General features: G+C 39.5%; 1 protein-coding gene across 1 annotated transcript in view; it reads right to left on the reverse strand.

The window, feature by feature from the left end:
• The window catches only part of Calr (calreticulin), a 39,875-nt gene extending 16,087 nt beyond the window's left edge, over positions 1 to 23,788 (reverse strand). Inside the window, exons 1-6 of the mRNA XM_067138122.2 lie at positions 23,605 to 23,788; positions 23,333 to 23,437; positions 23,021 to 23,224; positions 22,735 to 22,886; positions 10,030 to 10,338; positions 694 to 888 (exon numbers count right to left, since the gene is read on the reverse strand). Coding sequence (XP_066994223.2) covers positions 694 to 888; positions 10,030 to 10,338; positions 22,735 to 22,886; positions 23,021 to 23,224; positions 23,333 to 23,437; positions 23,605 to 23,689 — 1,050 coding nt within the window. The 5' untranslated portion in view covers positions 23,690 to 23,788. The remainder of the gene's footprint in view (positions 1 to 693; positions 889 to 10,029; positions 10,339 to 22,734; positions 22,887 to 23,020; positions 23,225 to 23,332; positions 23,438 to 23,604) is intronic.
• Positions 23,789 to 24,155: the final 367 nt, after the last annotated feature.

Raw genomic sequence — 24,155 nt, forward strand, 5'->3', positions numbered from 1 at the left:
CGGCAACTAATGATGCTTTGATTAAGCTCACTCCTCTATAGCACACTGCATGTAGACACATTTGCCAAAGCTGCTCATTCTTCACAGTGCAAGCTAGCCACATCGAATGCTAAAGACCCCAACCATAACATCTTGTGTCAATTTCTCAAGCTTTGTATCCAAAAAATTTAATTTTGAATAACACTGATAAATCAGATGAGCTTGAGAAATTGTTTGGAGTAACTCTCTCACGAAACAATATCTGGTCTGGTTACTCTTCTCTGAAACATGCAATTCAAACCCAGATGAAAGAAAGTGAATAATGTGATGTCATGCTTGCATTAACTACAGTTCAGACAGAGTTCAGCATATTTGCTAAATACTGTCTTGAGTTGTTGTGGACCCCAAGAAACAATGTAGATAGCGAGCGCGTGTTGTCTCATTACAACACAGTGGTTACAGACGGTGCAATTTGAAAAAAGTAATGCAGAAGTACTGACAATGCTTTCGTTTGAACAATGAATTTGTATTGTGTCTGAACCAAGGACAATAATTGCACTTCATAAACTTGGAATCGTTAAAATTAATAATACCATGCGATTATTTTAACTTTGTAAATAGATGCTAATTTTGAAAGAAAAAAAAAAGATGCTAATTTTGGAAAAAATAGATGCTAATTTTTCAGCTTCCTAACTATATATAACATTTACTTACATGCTGTGGCCTCCAGACTTCTTCACCAACTTGTTTAGCATATGCAGGATCATCTGTGATGAGAACATTGTCAAAGATTGTTCCAGACTTAACTTGCCACAAGTCAAAACCAATAGCACAGATTTCTTTCTTCATATACAATTCTGGATCTGGTGCATACTCTGGATTGTCTATTTCAGGATGGATCCAGGGTCCCTAAAAATTGGATAAACAGGTTACCAGTTATTATGAAATAATATAAGGAATGTTTAAGACAGACAAAACTAAATTATATGCATGAGTGAATGATACATATACAGTAAAACCTTGTTAAGACGTTTCTGCAGGGGACAAGGAAAACAAATGTGTTAAGCGACAAAACGTACAGCTGAATACACTAATAAAAACTATCCAACAGGGATATGGAAACACTATTTTTCCTGACATAATGGGAATTTACGTTGTATATCCGCGGATACAGTGAAATCTCTATGAGAAGAGAGTATTAAACGGTGTGAAAAACACTAGAACAAATATGAAAACTTATTCTGCTGGGGCTTATAAATTAACAGGGCACTAAAAAGTGTTAAAAACACCAAACAAATATGAAAACATTTGGAGGAGTCCCATATATGAAAGTGTTACTGCAGATCACAGTCTTCCTAAAACATTAATAGAAGCCTTTTAATTCAGACCAATTGGACATTTTTCTGGTCGCACACTTAAGACAATAAATTGGAAGTTTACACGGCCATGTGCAACTGCAACAAAACAACTTTGGCTGCCATTTTGAATCAAACAAAACTTTGACTGAGCAGGACCGATATGAGTCGAAACTGGAAGGTGCGAGTTTCAACATTCATGCCAATTATGCACGCTTGGATGCTAGTCGACTAGCTTACAGACTAAATTTTGTCTTCATTAGAAAGGAATTTCTGACTTTTTCTGTATCCATAATATGCACTACACTGGTCAACCTCACATGATTATGTACCTTTCACTGTACAACTAAACACGAAATACATTTCTAACTTCTAAATGGAATGCAAAATACAAGCACAAACAGGCTCACTGTGTTATATTGCAGTTTGACTTAAGCGGCAAGCAAAACAGCATTTCTGAGGCTAATTGCTTGCTCCCTTAAGGTGGTAAGTTCAAGAATTCAAGGCATTCTCCCCGTTATCACGCAACTGCGGCGAGGGCTCTTACCTGAGTTTGAAATCACATTCCTTCCATAAGGGATGAATAACATTTTCAGGGCTAGGAAAAATGTAATCGTACTAAGTGGTAACAGTGAAAATTCGTGACGTGATAAGTAAGGTATTTTTATATAGATTTCATGCGACGAGAATCTAGACTTCGAATTTACGACAGGATAAGCTGGTAAACATGTTAATGAGGAACGCAGTAACGAGGTTTCACTGTATACTTTTCAGGGACACTGGAATGTATGTACAGGTAGTTCAGGGTTCCATATACTACTGTAGAAGCCCTTTTTAATGAATCTCAGGGGGATTTGATATCCACATGAAAAAAACAATACATTTATGTCTTTAACTAATGTAATGTCAAGAAATTAAAAATGAACATATTAAGAAATACTAAAAACTCAAATTAACACAAGTATAACACTAAATATTTACAAAACAGCAGACGTAATAATTCCTTAATAGACCATTGGGAGCACAACCTGCAGCAAGGAAAAGAGAAACAGGTATTATTGACTTGTGATTTTAAATTGAAGGAAAAGAGGCCTGACATGATTTTCAAGAGATTTGTGAAAACCAAATCATGAGAACCATGAGAATAAGTATGAGAATAAGAATAAGCTTCACTTCCTGAAATAGCCTAGTACAGTAGTTTGCTTCCTCTTGCCCAGATACCTCACGGAAAGAGGTTTTCTCTCAATTTGGTTGAGAATGTTGAGGTCTTCACCAACGCTGAAGGAGAAGTACCGGCAGACAATATCCAGTCCCTCCATTGCTGCCCCAAAAATTGGTTCTGATGGATCGTCGTCTTCTTAATCTTCAGTACTTTTTCTTTTTGCTTCGCCACAAAGGCCTCCAACATCCACCTGTGGCGCTGAGGTTAGGTATCATCACAAGTAACAAATTCTTTGAATGCTGTGGGACTAATCCTTTGATACAACCCCCCAATATTCCCCAATGTCATCAGTAGTGTGATCTTCATTAAAAACTTCTGAACTGGCACAAAAACCTGCATGGCCAAAGCAGTTTTGAATACAGCCCATTGTGACTAGTTGCCATGCTTCTACAAACATATGCATTACTTGGAGTATATTCAATTTCATTTCCTCATTTCTTTTAAGGAAAGAAATAGCTCTTTGAATCAGGACCTTCCTGTACTTCACTTTCATACAATGAATAATGCCAAGGTCTGAAGGCTGCAGGTGACTAGTGGAATTAGGAGGAAAGAAAACCATTTTGATATTCCGCAGGAAAGATGTATCTGAAGGATAAGCTGGACATCTGTTATCAACAATACCTTCCTGCTGAACCAATCTTAGCATCTAAGCTTTGTAAAAATTTTAGAAATATTTCCCATTTATTAGTGCGGGTAATTTTTCACCCCGATGCTGTTAACATATAACACTGTCGGTGTTTCTTTACTTTACTTTCCTTTTTGCCTCTGTGACATTATTCTCTGTGAACAGCATTATGTCTTGGACAGAAGCAAATTGTTAAACACTCCCGTTTCATCAGCGTTAAAAATATCCTTAGCTATATATTCAAGAAATCAAGGTAAAGTATTCTTTTTTCAGTGCACAACTGTATCGCCATTAACTTCCACACTCTCGCCGCATGTTTTGGAACGAAAGATTGTACCGGTTTTTTTTAGAATGATCAAACCAGCCATTAGAAGCATGGAAATCAACCAAACCCAGCTTAAGTGCGACTTCTCGAGCTAGTTGGAGGCCTACGGAGTGGCCTCCACGGTATGCACCAGCCATGCGTCTTGGCACACTGGGGCGAAACAATGGCGACCAGGAATGAGTTAGCTGGAAAATTTATAATGACCAATAACGGACCAAGAACATTGGTATTATAAATTTACTCATTTGGGGCAAATATTTCAGGTTCCCTAAGGAAATCAACATCTATATCATTCCGTATCTGTCCCGTGAAAGTGCTGTCTCGATAGTAAGCGATGGATTCAAAACTGCATCTGCGGTCATTTACTGTGTGTGAGAAACTTAAAAGTTGTAAGCAAAGCTGAAACAGGTGCGTGAGAAACTTAAAAGTTGTAAGCGAAGCTGAAATACATGGAAATCATACCGTTGGCAGAAAGTACGATATTGATGAATTGTGTATTCGTGATTGGCGGAAGAAGGAAAACTTCTAAAAAGCGACGGTAATCGCAGAGCGTTCTGCAGGTGGAGTGCAGTGTTTCCAAAAATTGCAGAATAACTCCACAAATTTGTGATAGAAAAACGTGACTTAGGATAGGGTGTTTCTAGTGAAACGTGTCAACTGAAAGCACTACAGATCCCAAAAGAATTCAAAACATAGGGGTTTACTGAAAGCCGTGGATGGATCCGAAACTTTTATCGGAGAAAAGGATTGTGCATTCGGAAATGTGCATCTATTTTACAACATCTCCCTAGGGCATACGAAGAAAAATTAACAGCCCTTCAATGTCACATTATTCATTTGAGGAAGCAAAATTCTTATTTGCTGTCGCAAATTGGGAATGCTGACCAGACACCTGACCATTTTGAAATACCGTTTGAAAATACAGTGGATACAAAGGGTTCTGAAAGTGTAACCATCAGAACAGGTGGTAACGAAAAGCAACGATGCACGGTAATGTTGTGCGTATTGGTGGATGGAACCAAACTCCGTCCATATGTGGTTCTGAAAAGGAAAACACTTCCGAAAGGAAACTTGTAGTCCAGTGTTATTGTTAGAACAAGTGTGGCCGGATGGACAGTGCGTTAGTTGAGGAATGGATGAAGTGCGTTTGGCAACGTCGCCCAGGAGCTTTGTTACAAAAACGAAACACGCTTGTTTTGGACATTAACCGGACATATGACTGACACCGTAAAAGAACTGAGGAAAGGAAAAACCGATCTTGCGATAATTCCCGAAGACTCATGTCCATTCTACAGCCGTTGGATGTGTGCGTGAACCAGCCTTTCAAAACTGCAATGAAACAGTTATACACTGAATAGATGCCTGATGGTGATCACGCGTTAACACCAACCGGACGAGTGTCGAGGCCTGAAGTGGGACTAATATGCAGTTGCATCAAGACCGCATGGGCGCGAATTCCCAACAATCTAGTGTCCAAAAGCTTTAAGAAATGTGGAATTTCAAATTCAGTGGATGGTAGTGAGGAGGACTATTTGTGGGAAGATGCCAGCGACGAAAGTTCCTATGGTGAAACTTCAGATGACGACTGTGAATTGTGAATGATCTAAGTATTGGACAGATTTTATTTACAATTTTTGCGGTGATTTTATTAATTGTAAGCCGTTTTAATTTATATTTGTGGTATATTTGAAGAAATTAAATAGGTATGCAAGTTACTTGATTTTTTACTATTTTGCCGCCTCAAATTTAGGGCGCGGGTCTTATTCAGTGGCAGGTGGTATTTGGGATTATACAGTACCTAAATCTGAACCTGTGATGCTCAAAACTTATACATAGGATTTTGGGTACACAACATTTTTCAGCACTTGGAATGCTGTCTTTTGTATACATTTATGACCACATTACAATGCACCACACGGGTACACAGCCTAAAAGGAAGCTATGCATAAAATAAAAAATGAGATGTATCTAAATGGATATTCTTGGCATAAAATTACTTAATTTTGAACTTAAGAAATGTGGAATTTCAAATTCAGTAGACGGTAGTGAGGACTATGATTTATCAATTTTACACTTCTCAGATTCCAGGGTTGTCAAAGTACAGTAAAACCTTGTTAATCTGAAGTCGTTGGGACGCAAAAATCGGACTTCAAATTACTTGATTTCGAATTAACCGCCAATACGTACTTCAGAAATGCCAACCCTTGCGGCGTCACAATATATTCTAAGGCCCGTTACTGCACGCAATCAACCTCTATTCACAGTTCAAAGCTCTCCAATGCCACGGGGGGGAAAAAACAACCTTCCAAAATGTATCCAACAAGGCGCATTTACAGTATTCAAATAATGTATTTGGATAACTCACCAGCAAACAATCTCACGCAATTAAATCAAAGGAAAGAAAAACGTGATTCAAAGACGAGGAGAAATCTATACTGGCTCTCCTGTGCAAGTGCTTTATTCACTGGATTACTGTACTGTATGCATTTTAGATGCCTTGTCCTGGCACGGAAAGTACCCGATGCCCTTAAAACATCGCTGCTTATCGAACTTTCCTATGATGAGGGGAGAAAGTCTCTCGCTTCTGTCCACATTGCAACAACAGTACAGTGACTATACATGTACAATTTCCCGCCATGGCACTTCTAACACCCATTAATGCATGCAATCACGTTGATTCTTAGTTTAAACTATTCAAAAGCCATGGGAAACACTATTTCAGAAATGTATCCAACAAGGTGCATTTACATTATTCAAATAATGCACTTGTATAAAACAATGGCAAACATAACCTCATGCAATGAAAGGAAGAAAAACACGATTCAAAGACGAGGAAAAATTATGCTGGCTCCAATGTGCAAATGCTTTATCTTTTGGATTACTGTACTGTTTGCATTTTGAGATGTCTTGTACTGGCACGGAAAGGGCCCGACGTCCTTAAAACATTGTGGATTTTCGAACTTTCCTATGACAGGGGAAGGAAGTCTCTCGCTTCCGTGTGCACTGCATAGCAACACAATACATTTCCCAGCTGGCAATTCTTTCCTATAAACCATAAGCCCATTTGGCCTCAGCATTTAACAAAATAAAACAAATAAACAATGCAGTTTCATCAGCATTGACAATACTGTTTGGTGCATGTGAATTGATTATAGGCTATAAGCCACGCTTTTTTGCCTACGGTCTGCATTGCCAGTGTTCGCGGATTCTACCTTTCTGCACACTGCCTGCTACGTGATATTGTGGCGTTCCTTAAAACGCCAAATACAAAATAATTACGATTCCGCTCAAACATAGCAGATACGAAACATACTGTAGACATGCCAAAGCAGGTGCAAGTGCGCAAAGTTACCCCTGCACGTTCCGGAAGACGCAGAGAAATTTTGAATTTAAATTACTCTGTAATATACGATTTTTTCAAAATGTAAAGGAAGTTTCAAATTAAAAATCTAAATTTCGGTAACTGGATCGACATTGTTCTTCGAATTATGAATTATCCGTATTTCGAATTAAACGATTTAAATAGCATGCAAAACCATACCTCATCTTTCCAGGAACGCGAGCTGCTTCGAATTAGGTGAGATTTTGAATTAACCGATTTCGAATTATCGAGATTCTACTGTATATTTAACACTTATTACTAGGCCTCTCAGGATTATATGCTTAATTCAGAAAAGGTATTTATGTATGTGCTTAAAAAGTGGAAAATATGTGATTTCTTACTTAATTTTAGTACATAACAATTAAGTGATTGCTTTGTTCAGCCTTTATTTCTAACAAGTTAACAACTGCCATCAGCCATATTATTAATGCATTTGTTACAAAAACATTCTTCTCTTTCATTTTGAGTGTTCTTTACAGAACAGCAATTGACTGGTATTATTATTAACTGACTACAACACCGCCGTCAAATGTCAATGAGAGCGCTCACTAGTGCACATAGCGAGAAAACCACCGAAAATGATCATTCAGATTCTGTGGCAAACATTTCAGTTCTCTTATTCCAACAGTGTCACCCAACCTAACTTAACCATATATGTATCGTGAAAACATATTTCAAGCGCCATTACAGAAATAATAATCTTCTCGCTATTAATTTGTATGGGAAGAGCCTTTCTGAAATTTAACCAGATGAAAAAAAAACCACTAACTCCTGAAATCGGTGATGTTCACTGCCATACTTTGAGGCGTATCACATTCTTACTTAATTTTATTATTAGGGTCTAGCATTAAAATTAAGCAATTGTTTACTCAGCCTTTATCTCCAACGAGTTAACAACTGCTATTGGCTATGCCATTTACGCATTTATTACAAAAACATGCTCTCTTTCATTTCAAATTTTCTTTACAGAACAGCAGTCAACGGGTATTACTAATAGACTCCGACATCGCCTCTGAACATCGACGAGAGAGCTTGATAGTACACACAGTGAGGGAAAAAAGTATATGCCGAAGACGAGTATTCTGTAGCAAAACGTTTGTTTTCTTATTCAAACTGTCACCTAACCTAACTGTATATGTATCATGAAAACATTTCAAACGCCAGTAGAGAAATGATAACCTTCTTGCTATAAATTTACATTGGAGTAGCTTTTCTGAAATTTAACCAGATGCAAAAAAAAAAAAAAAAAAAATTTGATCTGTGAAAACAATGGTGCACTCTGCCGTATCTTGAGGTGTATCACATTCTTACTTCATTTCAGTATCAATCAATTTCCCCATGTCCAGCTCCGCCGAGTCACGGTATTTATGGCACTTCATCTTCCTCTTACCCTCCACCATTCCTCTTCCACGATCTTGTCTAAGTTTCGTCTTCTTATGCCGCTCTTCACTTATTCAATCCACCTTGTTCTAGGTCTTCCTCTTGCTCTCTTGCCCTCGCACTTTGCCTCCAGCATCTGTCTTGGCATTCTATTCTCCTCCATCCTCTTTACATGTCCAAACCACTTTAGTTTATTCTTTTCAACCCTCTCATTTAGCTTTCCTATCCCAACATCTTCATTTCGCACCCTGTCTTTCCTTGTCTTTTCTATCACACTTCTTAGGAATTTCATCTCACTACCTTGAATTCTACTATCTTGCCTGCTGGTCAAAGTCCAAGTCTCAGCTTCATTTCAGTATATAGCATTAAAACTAAGTGATTGTTTATTTAGCCTTCATTTCTAATGATGTAACAACTGCTATCAGCCAAGTTATTTATGCATTTATTATGAAAACATGTTCTCTTTCATTTCAAAATTTCTTTACAGAACAGCAGTCGACAGGCATAACTAACTGACTCCGACATTGCCTTTGAACGTCAAGAGAACTTGTTAGTGCACATAGCGAGAAAACTACCCAGAAGATGATCGATCACATTCTATATAATCGCCAGAGTGCATAAATACTGATAACCGAAAGGAAAAAAGTAAACGCTTAATCGCTCATAACCATGGATGCATCACTGATATGGCTCTTGCTTTAACCGAAGGATAATACAGTTTATTATAGGAATTTTCAAGGAACAGGAAAAAAATGTCATATCAGGGTTCTTATTATATGCCATATTTGCTATAGCGGATTTGTACTGTGATTGGAATACCATAGTTACACAGTGATAATATACACCTTTCAGTTTTGGACCCAGCAGTGAATAAAAGATATTAAAAGACACCAATCAATCATTAGGAATATAAATATACAGTAAAACCTTGTTAATTCAAAGTCGTTGGTAGGCAAAAATTGGACTTTAAATAACGTGATTTTCAATAAACCGCCAACTCGTAATTCAGAAATGCCAACCCTTGCCGCGTCACAAAGTATTCTAAGCCCCATTAATGCATGCAATCACCTTGACTCACAGTTTAAACCTTTCAAATGCCGCAGAAAAGCTTTTTCTGAAATGTTTCTAACATGGTGCATTTACATTATTCAAATAATGCATTTCAATAAATTGCTGGCAAACCAAACCTCACGTAACGGAAGGTAAAAACACGATTCAAAGATGAGGACAAATTATGCTGGCTTCCCTGTGCAAATGCTTTATTTGTTGGATTACTGTACTGTTTGCATTTAGATGCCGAGTATTGCACGGAAATTGCCCAACTCCGTTAAAACATCGTGGCTTATAAAACTTTCCTATGATGAGGAGGAAGTCTTTCACTTCCGCGTGCATTGGAACACAGGACAATAACCTGCACCACTGTACGATTTACCGGCTGGCACTTCTCTTCTTTTCCCATCCGCTTACCTTATAAACATCAGTTACGGATAAATTTTGAATTTAAATTACTCTATAAAATACTGGTTTTTTTTAATGTACAGGCAGTTCTGAATTAAAAGTCTGAATTTCGGTAATGGGACCGACATGGTTCTTCGAATTACGAATTATCCACATTTCGAATAATTTTAAATAATGATGCAAAACCGTACCTAGTGTTTCTGGGAAAGAGAGCTTCTTTGAAATAGGCGGGATTTTGAATTATTGAGGTTCTACTGTAGTATCACCCACAAGAAAAGTCGAAGAAAAATAGATCTTGTGTACCTTGTAGTTGGGGTTATCAATTTGCTTGGGCTTCCATTCACCTTTGTAGTCTGGGTTATCAATCATAGGTGGTTCCCATTCACCATCCATTTCATCATCCCAATCTTCAGGCTTAGTGGCATCAGGATCAGGAATATGTTCTGGCTTATCCCAATCATCGGGTTTCTTATCTTCGGGATCATCAATGGTTGGCTTATCATCCCAGTCGGAAGGTTTCTTTGCTTCAGGATCCTTGATTTTCTTTGGTGGTAGGAAGTTCCAGTCACCTTCAAGATCACCTGATTCAACCTTCTCATTGTCAATAAGTACCTGGAACACAGAGTTAACATCAAACAAATGAACTGACAAACTAGTAGCAGTAGTAAATATTTTCAGTGAGTATCCAACAAGAAGAATTTCCAAAATATATTGTAAAAAAAAAAAAAAAAAAAAAAAGATCTACACTGATAGAATCAAGATTCATTGTGATGTCTAGTTTTAATTTGGTAAAGGGAACAGTTTGTTTGCAGTTAGAATGATCTTTGACCTGTAAGAGGAAGGTGAAATCTGAAGTTTAGAAAATCGTGCATGACCTTGACTTTGGTTACAAAGCAAAATACGGTTCCAACAAAGATTTTTAATCCACTGCTCATATCATAACCAAGAGTAAAATGAACTTCCATATAAGATAAAAGGTTGCTAGGTTACCTGCTAGATTGGCTGGAAAGTCTTTTCCTATAACAAATAATAATAATAATAATAATAATAATAATAATAATAATAATAATAATAATAATAATAATAACAATAATAATAATAATAACAATAATAATAATAATAATAACAATAATAACAATAATAATAATATATTTGTTAGAATAAGAACAAAACCTATTTATGTTCTTTGAAACACCACCAATCAACTTCTATGATTTTCACATATTTTTTCTCTTAATTTCTTAATTTGTTGACAACACCAATTCATTAATTTGGAGTTTTCCAAATACAAAACCCTTCTCCGTGAAAAAAAAAAAGGATGTAATACCTGAACTGTACGAGATAGAAATTACATCCCACCTAATTCTGGAATTTCCACTTGGTTAATCTTGTTCGATAACCTCAAAGACTGACTGATTTGCTGCAGCATATTCATCTCTATTTAATAAAAGGTAGTCTAATTTAAAGTGAACACTTTCAGAATCCCAAATTTAGAGTTAGGTTGTCTGTTCCAGTCCACCTTTGTAAGTCAATAGCTTCACTTCATGCTCATCTCTTCTAATTAGAGGTTGGTTTTAGCCTGACCTCTCTAGGTCAACAGTTTCACTTTATTCTTTTCTCATCTCTTCTAGTGAGAGATTATCTTGCAGCTGCTATACAGAGAACAGCTGACACTGGAAATATCATGCCCAGGCATGAAGCTATTAGGCCCAGATGTGATCTAATGCAGAGGACTGCACATCAGAACTTGTTGCAGAGTGGACCCTGGCGGGAGTACTCCCAAATTGCAGCAATAGTAGGAGTGTCCAATTGAACCGTCCTACGAACATTACAGGAAGACTGGCAACATCCGTACCATCGGCAGTGTGTTAATCCCCTATCAGAGAGATTATGCACCATGCATGGCCTTCTGTGAATGGGTCCATCATCAACCAGACTTCCTGAATCATAATTTGTTCGCAGACCAGGCCTAGTTTACAAGGAGTGGCATCTTCAGGTTTCACAACACACATGTGTGATTGGAGAAAAATCCCCATGTTATGAGAAGTTCTCACCACCAGGTTTGGTTTTCCATTAATGTTTGAACAGGAATGTTGGGAGGCATTATCATATGGCCTATGGTATTGCCTTAGACTGACTAGTGTACCTTAACTACAGTTTCTGGGAAGTTTTAATTTAATTTCTTTTTTTTACGCCCCACTAACCATTATTACAGTTTTCAGAAATGCCGAGGTGGCAGAATTTCATCTTGCAAGAGTTCTTTTACATGCCAGTAAATACGAGGCTGGGGTATTTAAACACCCTCAAATACCACCAGACCGAACAGGATCGATCCTGCAAGTTGGAGTCAGAAGGCCAGCACTTCAACGATCTGAGCCACTCAGCCCAACATTTCTGGAAGGCATATCACTACTACTAGAAGATTGTCCATTCCATACCCGACAGCACATGTGCTTCAGCATATTACCAACACAGTGCGCTACATATCCGCAGTAGCGATCAGGCATTTAGACCCTACCATGGCTGGCAAGAAGTCCTGATCTGAACCCCAGAGATTACTTCTTTTGGGGGTACACAATCTAATGTGTATCACAGAAGTGGAAACCCAGCAAGAGCTGCAAGAACATGTCTTGGAAGCAGCTCAGGACATCAATGGAAAAACACGATGTACTAAGGCGCATTCAAGATAATTTTCTCCGAAGGTACCGAACATGTATTTACTGCCAATGATGGACATTTCAGAGACCTGCTGCAACAATGTACACCATTTCCCACAACGAATCTGGTAACATAGCTTGGCAGCTCACAGACGTAGAGCTGAGCACGAGTAGCTTTGTGCACATATTTCAGACATTCATCAAGAGATGGAACTATCATGTTATATATACTGCCGGATAGAGGAAGAGTTGCTCTTTCTCACAATAGTAATGGTATTTAATTATCTTGAGAAGTTAGCACTATAATAGATCTTAAAGGTTACGCCTCATTGTGTCTATCCCTATCCAAGGTGAGTAGATAAATAGCATGATGCGTAGAAGGCAGTTGTCAGCTAGCAGTAATATATCAGGTATTCTGAACAGAAGTGTCAACGAAAGTGAGTCAGAAACTTCAGATTCTGAATAATTATTCAGTGTCAGTGGTGATAGTAACAGTGGTGAATCTGGGAAAAGTGATAGCAAATCAGAAAATTCTGATGGTGATATCTCTAATGTTGAAGTGCCGGGTGCTAGAAGCTCTGTTGAGAAGCGAGCAGCGAGGCCACTGGGACTTGCAACACCCCATTTTATTTAGTTCACAACTTGTCTTCAATAACACACAAGAAGCACTTAGGTCTGAACCAAGACAGCATCTAACTGTTGACTTCACAATGTTCATTGTAGGAAATAGCTGCTCGCAGGCGTACGATGAATAAAACAAAGTAAGTAGCGTCGTAGTATGTTTCTTCATGGCCGAAAACATTTGTGGCAGGCTGTTCCACTGAAAATATGAAGTTCTCCAGCTTGTCGGTTCGATTTTCACGAATGTACGAATTTGTCCACCCATACACTGCTTTCTTGAAATTCAGTCAACTCCATTTGTAAGCTGTCAATTTTTAACCACTCAAAACCACCTTAATATCACTCATTTGTGCAATATGAGGTATTGAAATAAAGTGAGATACTTTCTCCAAATCTGGAAATTGGGATAATCTCTTGGCAACTATTTATCTTACCAACAAAAACAAAAGCAGTTACATTCTAAGAATAATTAAGCGCTGCTGGCAACCACACACAAGACAAACTTCACTAATTGACTACTGTGGATGAGCGAATGGCTCGCCGGACGCATCTGACATTTACTTTACTTCGCTTCCGGACTTATCAGTGTTGCAATGTTGCCATAATGCACTTCCGAATTGGACTAGAATTTAGATTTTCGGTATTTATTTCTTAAAACTGAAACACTATGACTATACGATGCACAAGATATGTATTGTCTATAGTACACGACGTACATAAAAACGTCTATGTGCATGTGGTGTGCCACCGAAATCGTGTTCGCGTGTCACCAGGTGACGCGTGGCATAGGTTCGCCATCCCTGATATAGACTATAAGGTGGATAAGGCTCGCAAGATTATGTGGGCCTGTCGCAGGGCTGTCAGAAAGACTTGGGGCCTAGGACCTAAGGTGGTCCAGTGGCTCTATATTTCTATTGTACGGCCCACTATCACCTTTGCATCTTTAGTCTGGTGGCCAGGTTCGGAGAGTAAAACTGTGACCACCAAGTTAAACAGTGTCCAAAGACTTGTGTGTCTAGGAATAACAGGGGCACTGGATACCACACCATTATGTGCAATGGAGGCCATCCTAGGTCTTCCCCCCTTACATTTATATGTTAAGGAAATAGTGGGAATGAGTGTTTACCACCTCGGGTCACTCGGAGGATGGTCCTTCAAGAATCCGAATAGAGGTCATGCTTCTATTCTTACAAGGCTTCACCACACCTGCCCTATGACGATCGGGGACCTGATGAAGCCTAGTTTTAATCCAAATTATAAGTTCACAGTAGTTATACCCACAAGGGAGGAGTGGGCCGCGGATGCTGGGGCCCGTCTTAGGTCTGGGGGCTGTACATGGTACACAGATGGCTCGCGGACAGAGACAGGCACAGGTGCCGGGGTCTGGGGACCTAAGACAAGGCTCTCCCTTCCCATAGGTAAATATGCTAATGTTTTCCAGGCTGAAGTATATGCAATACTGGCCTGTGCTGCATATATATGGAACATGCCTGGACATAGGAGATGCATCACCATTTGCAGTGATAGCCAGGCAGCATTAAAAGCACTATGTGCAGTTAGAAAAACATAAAAAATGGTATGGGAATGCCAAAAGATGTTAGATCAGCTGTGTGAACTTAGCTCAGTTACCCTATTATGGGTCCCTGGGCACACAGGTATCAGTGGAAATGAAGAAGCTGACAAACTAGCGAAACAGGGCTCAAAAGGTCCTTTCATAGGACCAGAGCCCTTCCTAGGAGTGTCACTCCGAAGCGTGAAATTGGTAATATCCCAGTGGAGAAACCAGTCTCACTTAGAAATTTGGAAGAGGCTAACCATAGCAAGGCAGGCACGTGACCTTATCACAGGGCCTAGCCAAAGTTATAAAAAGGTACTGATAAATTTTAATAGGACCAGAATGCGAATGGTAGTTGGACTGTTGACAGGACACAATACCTTACAGAGACACCTACACATCATGAAAATCAGTTAGGATCCGATGTGTAGAAGAGACCTCCGCGCATGTGTTGTGACAGTGCGAGGCTCTTGCAAACACTAGACATCGATATCTTGGCTCACATTGTGCGAGCCTGGAAGACATCAGGAATGCCAACATCCGGACGCTGGTCACAGACCTACGTGTGGAGCCCTGCGAAGGCAGGGCTCACCCATTTTTTATCTATCTATCTTAATTGCTGAGCTATTGAACTTTTTTTTGCTACTTGCTTTACGTCGCACCGACACAGATAGGTCTTATGGTGACGATGGGACAGGAAAGGCCCAGAAATGGGAAGGAAGTGGCCGTGGCCTTAATTAAAGTGCAGCCCCAGCATTTTCCTGGTATGAAAATGGGAAACCACAGAAAACCATCTTCAGGGCTGCCGACAGTGGGATTCGAAACCACTATCTCCATGATGCGAGCTCACACCTGCGTGCTCCTAACCGCACGGCCAACTCCCCCGGTAGCTATTGAACTGCCAACCATGCACCACTTAGATCTTCGTACTTAAGTAATTAGTTTAATTTTTCAGTAACTAGAACTATGCTCTGCAACCGATACAGAAATCTCGGTTGTAATAATTTATACAACAAAATGAAATCGAAAACAGTTCATGTAAAGTTTGAAAAATATCAAACTGCACAAATGATAAGTCTAGCCTAGTATTAACTTTGAGCAGAGAGCTTGTAAGAAACAGAGTCGACTTATTGTTACTACACCAACTTCTTATCGGCATTATACACAATACTGCCATAAGTTCTGTCAGTAAAATCTAAACGTGCTGTAGTATGGTAATTGTGAATGAAGCAGTGTGGCAACGCTGTATGTCATCGTCCACAAGGACACCTTCACGACTACACCAGTAACCAGCTTGCAGTATGCCAACAGCAGGCAGCAGTGAAAGATGGAGTTGGGAGTGTATGAGAATTGTATTGCTGTATTGGCGTCTTTTCACTGCGGAAAGCGAGCTAAGGAAAGTTTTATTACGCTGAAATCTCTTGGTATCAAGGAACGGTTTGTGTTTCAGACAATAGCACGGTTTAAACAAACGGGTGCAACTGTTCATCGGATCAGATCAGGCCATCCTAGGTGTGTATGCAGAAAAGAAACTGATGCTGTTCGTGCAAGGATGCAACACAATCCTTTGCATAAACAAACAATTTTGTCTTGTGAAATGAATATATCTCCACGAACTATACCACGTATTTTGAAGGATGATTTACGTACTGGTGCATATAAAAGATACACATGGCATTTATTAACTGAAAAATTAAAGCAGATACACCGAGTTCGATCCCAGGCTTTGTTAACGCCGTATGAGGAGAGCCAGTACCGTGACATCCTATTCACAGATGAAAGAATATTCACTGTGGAAGAGCCGTTTAACAAGCAAAACAATTGTGTGGACACAAGGTGTCTTCGCTTCTTTGTTGCCGCGCATGGTGATCATTTCAAATAATAGTGTGTTCATTCTGTAGCAATTAGTGTGTTTTCATAATATATGTGTATTAATGAGTTTGCGTATTTCTATTTAGTAGTTATATGCAATGAAAGTACTTACAGAACTTATGGCAGTACTGTGTAGATTATCGTTGAATAAATGTGTGACAAAAGTTAAATGTTCAACAAAATTTGTGCTATCATCATCCAAGGTGCACTACACACAGTGGCGGCTCACGCTGAATTATGTTGGTGGTCCTGCTCTGTGACACTCAGTCCACTGTAATGGACAAATTTAAATTCAATCAATCAATCACTACTGATCTGCATTTAGGGCAGTCGCCCAGGTGGCAGATTCCCTATCTGTTGTTTTCCTAGCCTTTTCTTAAATGATCGCAAAGAAAATGGAAAATTATTGAACATTTCCCTTGGTAAGTTATTCCAATCCATAACCCCCCTTCCTATAAATGAATATTTGCCCCAATTTGTCCTCTTGAATTTCAACTTTATCTTCATATTGTGATCTTTCCTACTTTTGAAGACACCACTCAAACTTATTCGTCTACAGATGTCCTCCCATGCCATCTCTCCACTGACGAGCTACTCAGCCCGGCACGTAGAGTTTACCTTGAACCAGAGCCAAGGGACGTTGATTCTTTTGGCTTCAAAAATCTCACATGCACCGGCCAAAATTCGAACCCTAGGAGTCTCGGCGAGAAGCCACTAACACGCTGTTTTACTGCTGAGTGTACAGCGATGGTGAAAGAAACAAATCCCATCTCGAAGAGTGTATGATCCTGTCTCGCTAACATGCACAGCTAAGGAAATAGGTTTAACAATGCCAACTATTCCACCCACCACATAGCACTTTTCATAAATATGCCTAGGCCTGCAGCTTGACGTTATGCATCAGCATCTGACGCGTAATTCACAGAAATCTTACACAAGCCGTTCATGCACATTTTGCAAAGTTCGAGACGCGTATTACTCAGTTTCCAATAGTGCGGCTCAAATTGCCCAACAAATAATAATAATAATAATAATAATAATAATAATAATAGGTTTTACGTCCCACTATTACGGTTTTCGGAGACGCCGATGTGCCGGAATTGTCCCGCAAGAGTTCCTTACCGTGCCAGTAAATCTACCGACACGAGACTAACGTATTTGAGCACCTTCAAATACCACCGGACTGAGCCAAGATCGAACCTGCCACGTTGGGGTCGGTAGGTCAGCGCTCTAATGCCTGAACTACTCAACCCGGTGATCTGAGAAGAGAGTGTGCTGTAGAAACTGGGGTTGATGAAGAGAGAGATGGAGTATTCGAAATTGGCAGTATATAAAGACGTGGAAATTGTCCTTGTCCTCTTGTGTTTTCATGCTTGTCCAAGTCCTCTTTCGAAGCTCACCTGTCATCCCGTGTGTTCCTAACTTTCGACATATTATTCGGTACGATATCCATAAACATTTGTTTTCTACAGATGTATTCAACATTCCTATTATTTCCTAAGCACATAGTTTCAATGTACCGCATATCTTCGGGGAGAAAAGTTTCCTACTGATTAAACAAAACTGCTTATACTCGCGTATTTACATTATTTTACCAGTGGGACATAATTTTGAAGCCCTCAGCTCGGCCCTCGCGGATTGTTTGGGGGAATTTTCGAACTAAATAGGGATTTTACAAAAGATATTCACAGAGTTAAGTTTCTAAAATACATGGAAGTGCAATTCATATCGCATACGGGAAGTGCCAACTGAGCTTGTGTGTATACATCCTCCAACCCCACAGAAACGCCTTACCCCATGTCCTATCAGATTTGAAGTTCCTGAAAATGTACAGAAAGAATACAGATAAACATACATCTCAATTTTTAAGACCCCAATTTTGAGGGGCATTGATATAAATTAGTGACTTGTACAAAAAACAACACTTAAAAAGTTACCCAAAAAAGCCTTTCCGATTATCGAAAAAAATTTGATCTACCAGGTGTACGCACAAGTCTTTTCTGGTTTCACTAAGAGATGGTGCCAGCAAACAGTACAAAGCGTATGAATTTGATACATACATCAGTTAGTTCGTCTGACATTAACTATCAACAAACACAAGTTGAGCCCGCCAACAAACACTAGCGTCCATATTGTATCATTCAGTGATCATGTCTACGTTTGTGTCTGAAAAAGAACATTAGCGGCACACATTGCTTTTCTTATTTAATCAAAAGAAAAGAGCTGTGGAAAGTTGTTTGCTGGTAGAAACATACGGTGAACACACTCCATCGATTAGAACATGTGAGACATGGTTTCGACAATTTAAACATGGTGATATCAATGTGAAAGACCGTGCACACTTGGGTGGAACACAAAAGTGCGAAAACGAGCAATTGCAGGCGTTACTGGCTGATGACTCAACTCAAACTCAACAGCAATTGGCACAAGCATTAAGTGTGTCACAAGAAACAATCAGCAGACATTTATGAGCAATGGGGAAGATCAATAAAGTCTGTAAATGCATCCCATACAATTTGAATGCGGCAAATGGAAAATCGCAAAGGCACTTGTGAAATGCTACCTCAACGCCATGACAGAAAGCCATTTCTGTACCGAATTGTGATGGGCGACTAAAAATGGATTTATTTTGAAAACCCGAAGTGGAGAAAATCGTTGCTGTCACCTGGCAAAGCCGATCCTTCAACACCGAATTGCTTTGGCAAGAAGACCATGCTTTGTGTCTGGTAGGACCAGAGCGGTATTGTGTATTATGAACTCCTGAAGCCTGGAAAAACCGTTAATGCACAACACTATCACCAACAAAGGATTAATTTAAATCAGGCACTGATCAAAAGATACCGGAATGGGCCAGAAGAAATGCCAAAGTGATTTTGTTACACGACAATGCACCGTCTCACACAGCAAAAATGGTGAAAGACACCTTGAAATCGCTTGGATGGGACATTCTTCCACACCTGCTGTACTTCCCTGGCCTGGTGCCATCTATCACCTCTTTGCATCAATGGGGCACGTGCTCACAGAGCAGCACTTCAGCAATTTTGAGGAAGTTGGAAAATGGCTCGGCTTACCTAAAAGGTGAAGTGGGTGAAGTGTGTAGAAGCCGATGGCCAATATTTTGAATAATCAAAAAATTAATTTCCCTTTAAAATTATGCGTTTTCTTTACCACAAAAACCAGCAAAAATTATGCATACACCTGTTAGTATCAACACACATTTATGGAGATTACAAGGTCTGCATACATCTTTGGGAACCGGCTTTCTTAATGGAGGGGGAACATCATCTGATGGTATTAACGTTCCCGTTTTCATTTACATTACTACCTAATTCCGAATTCACTATGATTACAGAGGAATTCATGATTACTTGTAGAATGTTCATGCAATTACTGATCAATTCATTTCACGGCGGCTTGTCTCATCTTGCCAGCTGTATTACGAAGAGTGAAAGTTTTGTCAAAAGGTCAGTTTAAACCCTTGAAATAATTCTCGGCCACAGTGTTACCTAACAGCAAGGTGCCAACCTGGAGTAGTAACATTTCAATACAAATCGTCAAGCCAGATCTTCCCTTTCACATCCAGCAAGATAGGGGAGGAAGTATCCAAGATTCCAAGAATTGGGACGTCTCATCCATAGAGGTAGTAAAATGTATGTTTAAAAACAATGACAATTTGTCTACTTAGCTCCATAAACATGCCAAGGCTTTTCGGCCTAAAAACTTGCTCATTCACTTCGTATGAGAGAATTTTTTAGGTCGTTTGATAGAATTATGCCCAAAGTCCTGGATATGTACACAAAAGATAAAGAAATATATGTGCCCCTAATCTTAAAGAACGTTGTTTGAAGACTTAACATGTACAATAAATTGATTTTGTGCGATTTAATCGCAAATGAACACTGTACTTTTTTTCATGCATTTCTCATATATTTAAGCTTTTAGGACTTTTTTTCTACTAGATAATAGTATCACAAGTATACTGTAGTATCTGAGAATGTTGGCATGTAAGAATTTTAAACCATATCAATATCCACACAGTTTTAAAAGTTCTCTACTTACACTTATGAGTACAGCGGAGTGAGCTTTTTCCTAAATACCTAAGATTTAAAGATGCTCCGCTCGCTGCAGTGATTCTCTTGCAGACTGTGGCGCCGGTGCCACCTCTAGTGTATTATTTAGTAACTCTATGGTCTGAGCGACATGCTCCTCCAATATACGCGAATGAGCCAGCCGTGTTGCAAGGTGTGCAGTTCATACAGAACCTTATGGGCGACTCTTAGCCACCTTACAAGTAACAAGTACAACCACCTATAGGAAAAAAGCTGTAGTTAAGTGCTCTGCCATTCACAGATCTAAAGAGGGTTGCCAGATCACCAGTATCTGAATGGGTATCGATCTTTGGCCCAATAACAACTCTCAACATGAAGAATGAGACTGCTAATCGCTGTATATTATATCTTTCATTCTGGTGGTTCTGCAGCTCTGCAGATCGCATTATGAAGCCAGACCTGGCTGCACATGAAAAGCAAAGTCATTAGTAAAGATTGAGAAGGAACGTTTTACAGTACCTGGAGTACCAGAGAGGAGAGATCCTTCCTCCACGCTTGCTATAATCCCACCGTCCTGCCCTAATAAGCATTCTTTCTTATATAGGAAAATTGAAAGCAAGACAGTATGAAAGAAAAAATTGCCACCATTATCTTTACTCCCAATGGCCAGCTCCAATCAGCTGTGAAGAAGTCTATGTAACTTTTTTCCCGCTAGAGGTCGCATGCGCGCCACACCAACCCGCGCAAAATTAAAACATTCGGTCGTCAAGAAAAAATGTAATTTAGTAGCTGTAACATGTCTTTGTAAATCCACACCAAGCTCTGTCATGAGAACAGTGACCCCCTTCGGGGGCCACACTCCTTTAGAGAGGCTCTTGATTATCGCCGCGGCGCATACTGCCCACACGGCAAGAAAAAAGTTAATTTAGTGGTTGTAACCCATCGTCACATTTTCTTAACAGTTGGTGACAGCATCACCCGCCGCCAAGCCACCGTGTGTACAGCGAGCGGAGTATGAGGTGCGCCATGCTCGGCCCGCTTGTGGAAGTTTTACCGCAACATCATCTCCGTACAGGCCATGAAGGCCCTTGGAGGGGTGGAAGGTAAAGGCTTCCACTATCCGTAACCTCAGCACTTGATGGGGTAGAGTGGTTAGCTCTACGCCCGGCCGCCTTTGCCCTCAGGAATTAACCTGGTACTCATTTTTGGGGCTACACATGAACAAAGTATAATTTTCTAACTAAAATATGATATTTTGGTGGCGCAGGTCTTTTGAGATGAGCGACCATTTCCGTGCAGTGTGACAATAGGCTAGATATATAATTTTTAATTTTTTTGTGAGGAGTCTGTAGGCTCTGCAGCCCCTAACATTACGTCCCTGGATAAGAAGGAAGCTGCAGTCAAAGATGCAAAGGTGGTGAGAAATTCTTCCAAAATTAACTTCCTTTTAACAACTTGCTTTATGCTGCACTGACACAGATAACTCTTATGACAGCAATGGGATTGGAAAGGCCTAGGAGTGGGAAGGAATCGGCCGTGGCGTTAATGAGGGTGTGAAAATGGGAAACCACAGAAAACCATCTTCAGAGCTGCTGACAGTGGGACTAGACCTCTATCTCCTGGATGCAAGCTTACAGCTGTGCTCCCCTAACAGCACAGCCAACTCGCCCAGTCCAAAGTTAACTATTTTTAGGATGCGCTAGCTTCCATCTCCAGTTTATCTACCAAGGACAAGTGGAGAATAAAAGACTTGCAAAAGAGGATAATAAAATGCAAGACAAAGGTCTTCTCTATCTGACCACATTTCATCCTAACATATGCCACCTTAGATGCAATTCCAATAAAGCCTAGCTCAAATAAATATAATGCATGGACAAAAGCACATGCTTAACTGTGGTTTTGCAAAGCTCTTCATGCCATACACACAAATGTGCAGCAGTCATGACGAAATGAAAATAGGTAAAGGTCTCTTCAATGGCAATCGTCGCTATCACCCGTGTTACAAACTATGCTTAGAAAGTAGATACTGGAAAGTATAAAAGATAACTCATCCAACTTATTTCTCATAATTGTCCTCCCTTTTCATCAGCCAAATTAAGTCGTCCTTTTCCTTCCAACTTTCTTTAGATTCTGAGGCCCGCAACACTTGCACACTATCAATACAAGAATCCAACACAAGGAAACTGGGAGTTATGAAATGTTAAAAAGAAATTCAGTCTTTCGTTAATGCCAGTCTATGTCTCCTACTGCTTACCTCATACGTATTGTCGGGTTTCAAGATCAAGGTGTACAGATGCGTATAAACATCATCTTTGCAGCGAATATCTTTGTTAATCAGCAAATTCTTATCCTTATAGTTGAAAATGACATGAACTTTCTTTGTTCCAGGGCCACAAATATCAGGACCTAAAATGTCAAGCATAGATGCATTAAAGACAGAAGAAAAAAATAACTCAGCGACACTAATCTCAATTTATGGGAGTAAAATAGTTAACCGGTCAGCATAATGCGAAGTGTATGATGAAGACTAAGTAACTTACCAAACATGAGCAGATACGGGGTTTCGCCGTGCATATCCTTCTGATCTAAACTGCAGTCGAACACCTTTACATATCCTCCTCCACAGTCTATATTCTGCTCGTGTTTTACAGAAAACTGAACGACGAGGGGCTTGTCCTTATTGCTAAATGGTTTAAATTTTCTCGATAATGCATAGAACCTTGCATCTTGAGAAGTCTGGATACCTTTAAAAAAACAATAATAATAATGAAGAATAAGAGTACTACGGTAGCTAATATGTACTTAACGCTAAAAGAAAATTTTCAGATAGTCCATCTTCTAACATAGCCTACCTTTATCATTTTCGGCATCGTTAAAGAACTTTCCGGCAGTAAGAACAAATTTTCCGAACTCCTTTCCCGGATGTTCTGAATATATCCAATTACTCTCCCAAGAATCTGCAAGTAAAACAATGTGCTAATACAACAAATAATACAATGAAGCTTCATATACATAAGACTAAATTCATATGCCGATCCAACTATTAATGGAAATGTGGCGCATGAACGAAGACAAGTCCAACTCGTACATAAGCATTAAAAATCAAAAATTCCTGAACACTAACCGTCTCCAAACTTCTCTTCAAGAAATACTTCAGCTTGCACGACCGCAAGCGCCGCCAGGGCACCAATATACAATAAAATTCTCATGTTTAGCACAGCGAATTAATACACACGCCCTCGACAGCCCGACTACGTATACAAGAGTAAAAGCTATTCCGTCAACCTCGAGTTCCGATCCTCGAATGCAACGCAGCAGACAGACAGATGGAGATCGTCCATTGGTCGATTCACGTAGACCAATCAATGTCAACCACGCTCAGAAGATCGCACAAACTCGCATTGTACATAGTACCGGAATGGAGAAAATGCACACTACTTAAACCAGCCTAGTTGTCGAATCTATAGTGTTTAACAGCTCGTTACCATGGAAACAGCGTCATATCTCAATAAATGGCGACAAGATTAAAATGCTGAGGAACATATTGACGAGTTTAAAGTGTTTTATTGGAGGTTTATGTTGAATACTTTAGTTATAAATGATTATTTAGGGATTAGTACTTCATTTCTCTCCAAAATAAACTATCTAAGGAAAATAAGTTTAGTGAATATCAGA

Source organism: Anabrus simplex, chromosome 1, assembly GCF_040414725.1.
Source record: "Anabrus simplex isolate iqAnaSimp1 chromosome 1, ASM4041472v1, whole genome shotgun sequence".
In the NCBI taxonomy this organism is placed as follows: Eukaryota; Metazoa; Arthropoda; class Insecta; order Orthoptera; family Tettigoniidae; genus Anabrus; species Anabrus simplex.